The following is a 13,236-nucleotide window of genomic DNA, read 5'->3' as shown; positions in this document are numbered from 1 at the left end:
TTCTTATAAATTTTACTTTCAAATTCATTTTTAATTATTTTTAAATTCATCCAAATAAACAATAAAAAATTTTACTCTCAAATCTCCTCAAATCCATTTCATCACTTTCTCACAAATCACCTCCTAAATAATACTCTCAAGTGAACATTTTCTTTATGAAACCAACTTACCTTCATTGAAAATGCAGTAGTTTCATACTTTGAAGGTTGTAGGTTACAGCACAACACCTTTTCCTTCATGACCTAGGAGTTGAATGTAAACTGCATAAAATGCAACATAGTATTGTGGGAAATTACAGCTTTAAATCACATTCAATACTTTATTTTTCCACCATAAACAAAGTGAGCAATTAATTTGAAAATAGCTTTTTTCTTTTTAAATAATACTCCAATTAAATTGGAAGAAAAAAAGTTAATTTGAATGCTTTATAAAAATAGATTTTAAGTATATTGGTTTAATTAAAAACTATATATCCTTTTTATTGAGAAGAGAGAAAACAGGTAATTTTTTTTTTTTGCTAATGGTACATAACTTACATGTCCTGATTTCTCAAATAAATCAATAAATAAGATTAAACTTTCAATCAATTCTAACATTGGAAATTATAAATTTTCTCTAGTAATTCTTTAAAGAAATCAATAATTATCTTTATTATTAATAAATTTTATGACTTTATGATGTGAAAAGAAAATATTAAAATAATATAACAGTGTAAGAAAATTAATAACAATGAAACTAACAATGACACTGAAAATTCAGAGAAGAGATATACTTTTACTATCTAAAACTAGTTAAAAACTGAAAATTAGAATGAAATTCATAAGGTTTATTTTAGAGTAGTTGATATTGATTTTAGTAAGAGAGAGTGAGTTGATGTAATGTTCTAGTAACCAATGGTCAACTGTTTGTCAAAATAGTATAAATAAAGCTACCCACACGAGCAGAGAACAAGCTATCTCCAACTTCAAAGTGAGAAGAAGAAAGCTATCACACGCTTCCCCTCTCACAAACATATCCAATACAATCATGGAAGAAGCATTGCGTCGTCTTAACGGAGTCACGCCCACTCAAGAACCCGATGTCGTTTCAGAACCTCACCCCAAGAAGTGTGCTGCCAAGCGCACTTTGCGTGACACCACCAACTCCGGCACTGCCATGCGCTACCGTGGAGTTCGCCGCCGCCCCTGGGGTCGCTACGCTGCTGAGATCCGTGACCCGCAATCTAAGGAGCGGCGCTGGTTGGGCACTTTTGACACGGCAGAGGAGGCTGCCTGTGCCTACGACTGTGCCGCCCGAGCCATGCGAGGTGTCAAGGCCCGCACCAACTTCGTCTACCCTGACGCGGCTGATCCCCATCTCTTCCACCCCTTTAACCTACCTAAGCATTGCCATGTCAGCAGGTTTCCCCATAACACAAACTTGGGGAGTGACTTTCCTGCGAGTTCCCACAACAGCTCTTCATCCTCTACCTCCTCTCTCAACATGCTTCTCTTTCGTGACTTCCTTAACTCTTCTTCTAACCCGTGTTTGCTTTCTTCTGCTTCTTCTCAACAGTTTCATGACAGTAAATCCGCTAGTTATGTGAACCCTTCTTCTTCCACTCTATCTCCTAGTGCTACTAACTATCTCCACGGTTGTTGTGTCGGCAACGCTGATAACTACCAGAACACTGTTAGTGTCAATCATGGAGTTGAAGTAGCTGATGTTATTGATGAAGACTCCGACTTTTTCCCGCGTGAGTCTTCGGATTCTGGGCTGCTGGAAGAGATAGTCCATAAGTTCTTGCCGAAATCGAAGCCTAAAGTGGAGACTTCGACTATGAGTCAGTCTGTTCCCGAGTCGGTTCCTCAACAGATATTTGATCATGTGGTTGTTTCTGCTAGCAAGGGTTATGGTGATTCCAGGATGAGGGTTCCCAAGGTTGAAGGTTTTGGTGTCTGTCATGATGCTCCCATGCAGCAATTTGAAGCTTTTAGTGGTTTTAATGCTATGCATGGTATGACCTCTATCCAGAGAGACAACCAGCTTATGTTGAACCACATTCCAGGATTCTCCAGCATTGAAGATTATCTTCAATATTCCGAACTTTTTAATTCCTTTGCGACCAGGATGCAAAATGCTTAAGTTCTGGAAATTGATGTGTTCATGGTTGTTAAATTTACTAGCTTTTAGTGACGGAGAAAACATGATCAGTCTGTTTTATGGTTCTTTCGTTTTAATCTATATCTGAATTAATCAGATCTCTGTGTTGTTGTTGTTGATTACATTGTCGGCTGACGTTAATTCTCTCGCATTCACGGGGAATGTGGTTTTTTTAGGGTTTGGTTTTTTATGATTGGTAGGAGCTTTAACTAGGTTTATGTGTCGAAAGTCTATATATGTATTCTGTCCCCTACTATGGGTTGGTAAGTACTTGAAATTATCGATAATCCTGAAATCGTTGACAGTGCTGTGTTTAAGCATGCGGTTGCGCTTTTCAGTGCTTGTTTCGATCTTTTATGTTTGCATTAATTTTGTGTACTGGGAATTTAAGGGTTTCGTGAGAACGACATACTCGGAGTAAAGTGAATATCTTGTTTTCAATTGCACGATAATGATAGCTTCTGCGTTGACCTTGGAACTAGGATAATTGGCGTCCGTTGTGGCACATTTTTTAATATTTTTATTTTTTATTTTTTTATTTTTGCCCTTTCTTTCTGCTTTGTGCGTTTGTTATATCTGTTTATTCTTCGCTTTGTTCGGAGAACATCCTGGTCTGCATTGAACAATGGCGGGTTGAGATGTCGTTGTCGTGTTGCTTTTGTTGAGAGTGAAATTTATTTATTTATTGTAGTAATGAAAAGGGAAGGTAAGTAAAACCCTAGTATTGGAGAGTGGGGTGTTCTAGGGAAAAGTGTAGCACTAAAGCTGCTCATTGATCGAAAACGAAAAGGTAAGGTTCCAGGGTGAGGATTTTCAGTAACTCCGCAGGAACATACTGGAGGATTGGAGATCGTAGAAGACCCCATAAATATGCCATACCCACTTTCATTGCATGTTCATGAAATTTTTTACCATGTGAAAGTCCCGAAGCAAGTTTGTGTTATGATTAAGAACGTTATACAGTAATACATTTTCATCCATTAATTATTTAAATAAAGTGCATTACAATACCCTCTACCACCTTCTTCAGCTGCCAACAAACTGCTACACGTATTTATTCTACAATTAATTAAGCTTCTTGAAAGTGATATTTGCATTTATAATCAATAAAAATTTCTATGGTTGTGTTAGAATGGGGATGACTATGTTTATGAACGTAGTATTTGCTCGATCATTAATAAAAATAGATTTTTTATTTGTTACTTTTAAAATTTTAAAATAATATAATCTTTTGTCGTTATATGTTTAATTATGCCTCTCTTGGTATACTTCTATTTATTCTTTGACTCAAATGACAAAATACTTATTTTTTATTCATTTTTTTTTTTGCTGAATAATTTTCAATCTATAATAAAGATACTTAAACAATTGTATTATTTAATATTTTTTGTACAGAAGTAAAGCATTTAACATAAAGAGAGAAAAGTCGATAAAGATAAAATATTGACATATAAATATATATATTGAAACAGAGAACAAAAAACACAATAAAGCAACTTATTTAAAATAGCATTAGCAATATAATAAATATTGCTTTTAATTTTGGTAAAGAAAATATTACGTAGCTTTTGTAAAGCAACAGATGGAGTGCCGATAAATTTTAGTTCTTAAATGTTAATTGTGTTTTCTCTTTCATTTTCGAAGGTCCTTAATTAATATAGGATTCAAATTTAGAGTTAGTTTACGATCTAATTTTATACTCAAAACATGCAACTTGTTTAGGATTTAATCCTAAATGCTAAGTTGGAAGGGTTTTTACGTAAACCACTAAATCTGGGTTCCAGCTGTTCATTTACATATGTCATGCATTGGAACTTGACGGGTGATTGACAATATCTGTTCAGAAATTATGAGTAGCATGAATTTGTCAAACTTATTTTCGTATCAAAAAGAAACATTTTAAGTCTTACGTGACACTTTTAATGGTCGAAATGATTACTCTTTCGAGAGATAGGATTGATTTGAGATGACAAGTTAAAATTGGTTTATTTGGTTCGGGATTATTTGCAGAAATTTTTTGAAAGAGATGATAAAGTATGAAATGAAAAAAAAAATAGTGAATTTTTAGGAATTGTTTTGTATGTAAAATTTAATATTTGTTATTTTAAATAATTATATTTATTATTTTTTCTACCTTTTCATAAATATTATTGAAAATTAATAAATAATATTTTAAATCATTCATATTCTTAAAAAAATAATTTATTTTCAGTTTTGAACTAATTTTTATAACCAACATAATGTTTATATTTTAAAATATACACACAAAAGTCATTTCATAGTTACATTAAAGATAACTTACAACTTAATTTTCTTTTTTGTATTTTGTTGATAAAAGAATAATTTCTTTAGTTCAATTCAATTAATCACCTATAATAAGTAAATATTTTACTTAAATTAAATATTTATCCATTAAATCAATCTACTTCAGTTTTACTTCATTTTCTCTTCAAATAATTAATCCTTCACTTTACACATCGCTAATCGAATAAGAAGCATAACTTTTTGTTCCATTTGAATTGTCATCATGCAACATTACTAAAAATTGATTATTTTTTCTATTATATTCTTGTTCATTTATTATGGATAAGAAAATAAAAGAAAATGATAATGAGAGCTTTAATTATCATGAAGGATAAATAACATTTCAAACACACATTATATATAAAAGCTTCTAAAGATAAAAAAGAGATGGACTATAAAACTAAAATTGGTATGATACTATTACGAGTGAATAAGGTTAAAGATATGATATTTTGAATTTTTTTTTAATAATTTTTAATAATAGAATATGTGTTATTATTTTTTAATCTATTTGAATTTATATTTAATAAAATATTTAAAACGAGTTAATCACGTACTAGTATATATATTGTCAAAAAATTATTAAAAAAATTATTAAAAGAAATTTTTTCTAAAGATAAAATAAGTAGTAGAAACAAGTTTGCGGGCTTAGGACCAAAAAATACAGCTGTGAAATTAATGTTGTGGTCTTAATTCATTAAAAGAAAATTAATAGGTAACAGTTGATACTATAATTGCTTTTATGAACAAGTTACGTGGGGGGTTCTTTGATATTGATTACAAAGTTAAAGCTTAAGTTTTATACATCAATAATGAAAATTCATAACTGTGAAGAGTATTATTGTACATGCTTGGATCGTAGCCCACAACCTAAACCAAATTCGAATGACCAGAAGAGAGCGTTGCAGAATTTTGTTTTTCATCTAATACAGCATATAACTAAGGTAAATTTAGAGAAAAAGAAATCAGGAAAATAATGCTAATTTTTATCTTCAACCAATTAAAATAAAAATAAAGTTTATCTAAAACCTAAACTACTTTAAAATAAAAGAAAAATAAAATAAAAATAAAGTTTAATTATTCGCTTAATCTTCTTGGTTAGGATGTTTTAAATTGATATATGTTTAATTATTTTTTATTATTACATTTTAATTTTGAAAAAATAAAAACTTTAATTAGATCATTTTAAAAAAATTAATTACTAACGACATTAATCACGTTTCATATATTAATTTGTGATTTTTTTTTTAATTTTTAATTTAATAAAAAAAGTTGTTGTGGACGTGTCAAGTTCATCAACTTCAGTATTAAATGTTATTATTTTGATTTTAATTTAATCTTTATATATATTTCTTTGATTCAATATAATTTCAATTTTTTCAGAATAAAACAATATTATTATTCTTTAACTTGGAACCAAATTTATTATTTATATAAATATTATACTGATATTTTTTTTATTCAAAATGATTTTTTAACATGTTTTTTAACATGTTACTTTATTTTATTATGTTTTTGTAATAAATTTTAATATAAATATTAGTATAACATTTATATAAGTAATAAATTTTATCTCAATTAAAACAACACCAAATTTATTATTTGAATAAATGTTATCAATTGATTTATTTTTATAAAAAAAATGGGTTAATGATATATTAGTTTGAAATACTTACTTTTTAAAGAAAAATCTCTATACTTAATTAGTTTTAATCTTATAAAAATATGGATTAACAAAGCATGGATTAATAGTACACCATAGTATAATATGTTAAAAAGTAATTTTTTAATAAAAACATTAATATAACTTTTACACAAATAATAAATTTGGTCTCAATTTGGAAAGAGACAATATTACTTCATTTTGAAAAATTTAGGACTACATTAAATTAAAGAGACATATATAAAGACTAAATTAAATTCAAGACAATGCTACATGACACTACCTTGTCACATATCACATTAGGAATCTAACAAGTGGACAACTAAAATATTTTGCAATTTTTTTAAAACATAAGCAAAAAATTAACAGGTGGCATCTTGTTAACGTCATTAATAATTGTTTTTAAATATCCTAATTGAGGTACTTTTTTTCGTTGATATGCAATTGAAACAAAAAGTTAAACGAATATCAATTTGAATCTTTTCAACCAAAGTAGAGACCAAACGAGTAATTAAACCTAAAAGAATTATTTGTACATCAAAGTTAAATAAAGCTATATGTGTAAATGGAATGAAAAACATAAAAGTCATTTAACAACTAAAAATAATAAATTTTAGAACGAATAACTCATTAATTTTATATTATTAGTAAAAGGAATATTATAAACATACATATTCATTGTTTAGTGGTTTATTATTGTTTTCACTTTTAAGAGATAAAATTGTTAATGTTAATTATCGTACTTGAGTATTGAAGTTTTGGAGTTTAACTTGACCATCCTATGCTCCCATGTAAAACTTGATCATAAAAATAAGGAAACAACAACTCACAAAACAGTTTTTTTATAAAAATTTTCACACTCACACCACACACAAACAAACACACACTCTCTCCCTCTCTCTCTCCCTCTCTCTCTCTCTCTCTATATATATATATATATATATTAATAACATACATTACGATCCTCAAAGTCAACCATTTAGGTTTATCTACCCACTTGTCTCATTCTTATGATACAATTTATCTACAATCCAAAATAAAAGAAACATTTTATTCAATTTTTTGGAAAACTTATGTATTCAATTAAATTCAAACATTCTGCACATGGCATATAAATTTTCACTCTGCAGAGTCGCATATCGAGAACTAAGTCTTCCTCATATAACAAGGTAAATTTTTATATCATTTGTGAGACCCAATTCTATTTCATATTATCCCTCTAAAGTGTAACATCCCCAAAAATATAGCATATCACTATATCAAAGAGTTATCACAGACATGATACTATAAAACAGTCATAAACTAGATCATAAAGTGGCTTTTACAGTCCTCCAAAATAAGCATAAATTCTAAAACCTTAATATACAAAAGCTCTAATCCAAAACTATTTACAAGTGCAACTCTAAGGAAAACTACTCAGCAACGTCACTTCATTCAATAGCCTGCTCCAAGGTCACCTCATCTCCCTCTACTCACATCCACAGGATGATGATAACAAAGAGAGAAAACAGAGAAACATACAACACAAACATAGATAGAAGGATAAGCTAGAAAAAAAAAATTAAAGATATATTAATGCAATTAAATATTCATGCAAGATACATACACACATTTCATAATAAAGTAGACTTTATATTTGATAGACCATTGACTTGACCATCCAGATTAGTATGAATATGTAGCTATATATGGCAGTTAGTGCACTTGTTATGGTGAAACAACTGACCCATCCCAAGCGACCACACAAGGTTAGTCCGTTATCACTCACCTTAGGCCAAGAAAAGCCCCTAGGCTAGGACCTCCTGTTATTCTTACGACAATTCACCCTTCTCTACTTGAAAATAGGTGACCATTAGAATGTCAAGATGAACTTCAAGACTGAGCTTCCCATATTCATACTTACAAACATTGACAATTACCACTAAGTAATTCCTCCTTGGAATTCTCTTTCACACCACTTGAAACATTAAACCTTACTTTGTTACATTTATAACTCATTAAACCCTCATACATAATCTAAGATAAATCACCACATCATTCAAATCAAACAAGAACACATAAGAAAAGAGTAAACCGAAACTTGGACCAGTCGCTCAACGCATACCCTCATTGAGCGACTACAGAGGTTTCTCATACAACGACTCATCTCGTTGTGTGAATAAACTTCCAATGGTATCAGACCCTAACCCCTCGCATAGCGCTCCAACTCACTATGCAAAAGTCCAGACATTGGCCTAGACCTCCCAAACACTCGCAGAGTGCACCCTTCTCTATTAAAATAAATCTGACGTGTGATAACGGTTGAAAAACCGTTATTTTCATACTTAAATTTGATATCAAAACACACCCTTTATGGCTTAGAATGAGCTTAAAATCAAGTGAAACACTTAGTTGAGTCATGTGAGAGTCAAAAGTTGGTTTTAGAGATATTATGCTTGTTTTTGCATTGTTTTGTAGGGTTTTGATGTGAATTGAAGATGGAAGTGAAGCAAGGTGGACTTAGAGTCATGAAAGAAGAAGAAAAAGGATGAAAAGAAGAGTCAAGTGAACCGCTCAACGTCCAAATCCAACGCTGAGCGTCAGACACGAGGGTGCAACCACTACCTCTCGCTCAAGCGGTGACACTGAGCGTCTAGTGCGATTAGAGGCAAACCGTTGAGCGGCAAAATAGACCGCTGAGCAGTTCAACGATTAGAGGCAAACCGATGAGCGGTTAAATTAGGCGTTGAGCGGTTGTCTGCTGGGCTTGAGCTTAAATTTTGTTACTTTTATGCGTTATAAATAGCCCTAGTGCGATTCAAATTTTAATATTTGGCAGAGAGAAACGTCCACAGCAGTTCTACACCCGTTGGAAGCGGTAAATTATTTTATATCCAAATTCTTATTTATTTTATATGCTTGCAAATGCTTAATTTATCAATTGTTGGGTTCCTTATCTTTGCTTAATGCTTTTATCTTTTAACTCATTCGGTAAATGTTGTTTGTCTTTATTGATATGGAGACGTACATTAATGTCATGAACTGGGGGGAATTCCTTGATTATGCTAATACCTCTTAGAGATAGGGGTAGGACGATCAATTGTATTTTGCTTCCGTTTATCATGCATTATTAGTTACTAGGGGAGGCTAGAGATAACAAGCCAGTAATTAATAATAGGCTCTATTCGCCAAGAGATTGGGTTTAGGGTAGACCAAGAAAGTTTGCATGGCAATATGATATATAAGTAAATTAAATAAGAAGAGTAGATATAAGAGGGTGGATAAGATGAAATTGTAAACCCCAACAACTCCATTCATCCATAGTTTCTTCTAGCCAATTGATTCACTACATTTGCATGTTTATTTTTGTTATTTGCATACAAAACCTAAAATCAATTTCGTCTCAAGTCTTACGCGATTAGTTTACATGAAATTTAAGGCCTAAGAGTCCTTTGGGAAACGATACTTGGACTTACCCATTTTATATTACTTGATAACGATCTGGTACACTTGCCAGGGACTTAACAAGTTTTTGGCGCCGTTGTCGAGGACTCGTGGTTTAACTTTTCAAGTAGTGTAAATAGATTAAATTGGACTTGATTTTGATGTTTATTTTTATTTTTAATCTAATAAATGTTTTCTAGGGTTTTGTGCCTAACGTTTGCAGAATGCAGTATGGACAAGAATTTGACTATATGGGCATTCAATTATACCAAAATGCTTTCAACCACTGGTGGGAAGCTCACTCATACATGGATCAAACCCAATTTGGGCAAGCTGTTGAGCAACAAATTACTCCATTTAAGAAAAATACAAATTACTCCATTAAATTGGAAGTATACCATGTCAAAAGCATAGAGGAGAATACAAAGAATGACAAACTTTGTATTAGGAGCACAAGATCATCAGGAGGCATATAAGAAAGGAGAATTGGTTCACCAATAACCTGATGTGAAAAGTGACAAACCCAAACCTGGCACACCAGTGAAATTCCAGAATAGGTTCTGGGTTGTCAAGACTATCAAAGCAAACAAAATTCTTGAGATTGAGGATCCTTAGAGTTGGTGACAAGGAAATTTCCAAATTTTTGTTGGTGTCATGGAGGAAGGAAGAACGCCAACAAAAAATATCAACACCTACTGATGGGTGTTTGGGCTTTACCGGGTCAAGCTAATGACGTTAAAAGAGCGCTTGCTAGGAGGCAACCCAGTTTCTAACTTTTCCTTTTTAATTGAATTATTTGTGTGTTGTGAATTTGATTTTTTTCTTGTTTGAGTTTTTTTAGGTTAAATGCTGCTTCTGGTGGCAGTGATGATAGCATCTATTGATGGATGCTTCTACAACATCTACTGATGGATGTTGCTATGAAAGAGGACGGAGAATAGACATCTACTGAGGGATGTCACTGTCAGCATTTACTGATGAATGCTACTGGGATTGCATCTACTGAGGGATGCTAGAAGATTTAGGTATCTACTGAAGGATACCAGGAAGGTACACCTAATGATAGGTGTTGGTAAGGATTGTACTTACTGATGGGTGCTAGAAAGATTTTGGGTCAGGCTCGTGACGTTAAACAAGCGCTACCTGGGAGGCAACCCAATTTTCTAAACTTATCTTTTTACATTATGTTATATTTGCTTCTGTTTTTAGAATAGGTGTTGATGTACTTGGTTTAAAACTTATATCTGATGCAATGGGTTGATGATGATTTGTGATAAGTATGCTTGATGAGGCTTTTATATTAATTGATCCACCATGCACATCAGTTAGTCAAACATTTTCAGAACAAGTAATAAAGCCAAGCATACACACCAAAATTAAAATTCAACCTATTCTAGGAAATTAAAATGCAAGAGTGTAAGAAGAAATTCTAGGTTGCCTCCTAGTAGCGCTTGTTTAACGTCACGAGCCTGACCCAAACCTGTTTAGCACTTGTCAGTAAGTGCAATTCCTTCCACCACCCATCAGTAGGTGTGCCTTCCTAGAATCCTTCAGTGGATTTAAAATTTTTAGCATTCCTCAGTAGATGCTACCCAAAAATTGTTCCAAAAATTCAAAATATACATGTTCCAATGAAAGAAAAAATGAAAATAACTGAAAATGAAAATTGTTCTAAACAATACAAAAATGCTTTCCAGCAAATCAACTCTTTTTCTTCACTTTGGGCTCCCCATCATCCCACCGGCTCAATTTTCTTCTGTCCACCCTCTTGATCACTGTGGAATATGGTCTTCTAATCTCCACCATTCCTTCATGTTCTAGCTTTCTGTTGAAAATCCACTTCTTGTTTTTAAATCGCACTGAAAAGCCCCACAGGAATGACAAATCCTCTGAAGAGGTTGATTCCTTCTTGCACACCTTCCTTTTCTCATGAATCTACAAGGCATTACAATTGTAATGAAAATTAATACCTGTGGATTTTTCTTCCTTTGCAACGTCATTTTTGGCCCTTTTATACTTTACTCTCATGACTGCCCTCTGTACAACTTCTTTAGAGCCATAAATCAACACTTGGTCATGATCCCTTAACTTTATTCCTCCATCATGGATACGTATAACCATCTTGGAAGTCCACATGAACGGTCTTCCTAATATTAATGGATTTTTTTCCCTCATTGGTCATATCCACAACTATAAAGTCAACCAAAAATTCCAACTCCTCAATCCGGACAATTGCATTTTCCACCAATCCAACTGGTTTCTTCCTAGACCCATCCGCCACTGTCAAGATCACTTTGGTAGGCTTTAATTCTATCCCTCTAATCTTCTTAAAATCACTGAGAGGCATCAGATTAATGCTTGATCCTGAATCAATCAAAGTGATGAGTCGATATTTTCTTGACTTCACTTAGTTTATTGTGCTAGAATTAATCAGGGAATTGTGCTTAATTGTCCGGTATTTTCCCGTTTTCGTTAATAGTGCTTAATTTGGCCAGAAATTCTAATTTTAATTAATTTGAATATTTTGAGCTAATTATTTGCATTATTATTTTCAGGGAAAAATTTGGAAATTCAATTTGGGATATTTGGAGTGCTTCAAATAAGTCAAGACTCTTCACATGGACATTTCAAATTTAATTACTTTGAAACTTAGTAGTCTAGATAGTTTTAATTAAATTTGTAAACAATGGACCAATTTTTGGTAAAATAGTTTAGGCCCAAAATACACATGGCACCCTAGGGTTGGGTGGACCCCACCCTAATTTTTGGACACTTGGTCCTAGGGAAAAGAAGGAACCAGCCGACACTCATTTTTGGCTTAGCACACTCTCGGCATTTTTATTTTTGCTGGAACTTTGGAAGATAGGATTTTGGCTGAAACGTGATTTTGGAGAGGATGGAAGGTTACGGATGATTTGTTATCTTCATTCAAGTAGGAAGCGCGCATCCATTTCTTTAGGAAAAGCTTGTCTTCATCACGCTAGCAGCAGTGCACACGGGTTACTCCAGCAAATTTCTNTTTTATTTCTTTTATTTATGCTTGAATTATGAAGTAAATGCATTGATGAAGCACCTACTTATTTTACATTATCTTTTANTGCACACACGGGTTCTTTGAATGACACATGGAAAGCAATTTCTTTTCCACGGTTAAGTCTAGCAATTCAAGCAATGGTTTTGATTTAAGAAAGTTACGTATAACATTTATCTTTCTTTAAAGAAAAAAAAAAAAGAAAAGCATTGTGATGTTTCCAATTGAGAACTGTGTGCGGTGATTCTAGCTGGAGCAGGAGAACCCGTTTTGCTTTCTTTGTTTTTTATTTTAGAATTAGGTGTTGCTTAATTGGTTTGATTTTATTTTTTTAGAATGAAGTAGATTAGATAGTTTTAGAATGAAGTAGATTAGCTAGGATGGGATGTTTGGGGTTTATGTTCTTTTTCAAAAGAANCAATTTTTCCTACGGCANATGAGTCAAATTTTAGAAGCAAGTATGATTTCAATTTCCTTTGCTAGATGCACATGGGACACGTGAATTGGTGGAAGAAAATTATGTTCTCTCATTTCTTTTGTTTTAAAATATTTTACATGTTAAGTTGTTCTTCATCTTTTTAATTTAGTTTTGCATTTAATTTAATTTAACTGTGTTTAGATATTTGTTTAGTCTAGTATTTGGTTTAGCATTTTCACTCTCTGGACTCGATTT

The 13,236-nt window shown here is 32.2% G+C and overlaps 1 protein-coding gene across 1 annotated transcript; it reads left to right on the top strand.

Annotated features, from left to right (window-relative positions):
• Positions 1 to 964: 964 nt before the first annotated feature.
• LOC106780219 (ethylene-responsive transcription factor ESR2) lies at positions 965 to 3,151 on the top strand. The gene has a single exon (XM_014668482.2). The coding sequence runs from the start codon at positions 1,027 to 1,029 to the stop codon at positions 2,122 to 2,124; it is 1,098 nt and encodes a 365-aa protein (XP_014523968.1). The 5' UTR covers positions 965 to 1,026; the 3' UTR covers positions 2,125 to 3,151.
• The last annotated feature ends 10,085 nt before the right edge of the window (positions 3,152 to 13,236 follow it).

The sequence above is a fragment of the Vigna radiata genome, unplaced genomic scaffold (genome assembly GCF_000741045.1).
Source record: "Vigna radiata var. radiata cultivar VC1973A unplaced genomic scaffold, Vradiata_ver6 scaffold_176, whole genome shotgun sequence".
Taxonomy (NCBI): Eukaryota; Viridiplantae; Streptophyta; class Magnoliopsida; order Fabales; family Fabaceae; genus Vigna; species Vigna radiata.
This window is presented reverse-complemented; position numbering and strand designations above follow the sequence as displayed.

Coding starts and splice junctions, on each gene's coding strand:
- LOC106780219 (XM_014668482.2), top strand. CDS start 1,027: ATGGAAGAAGCATTGCGTCGTCTTAACGGAGTCACGCCCACTCAAGAA.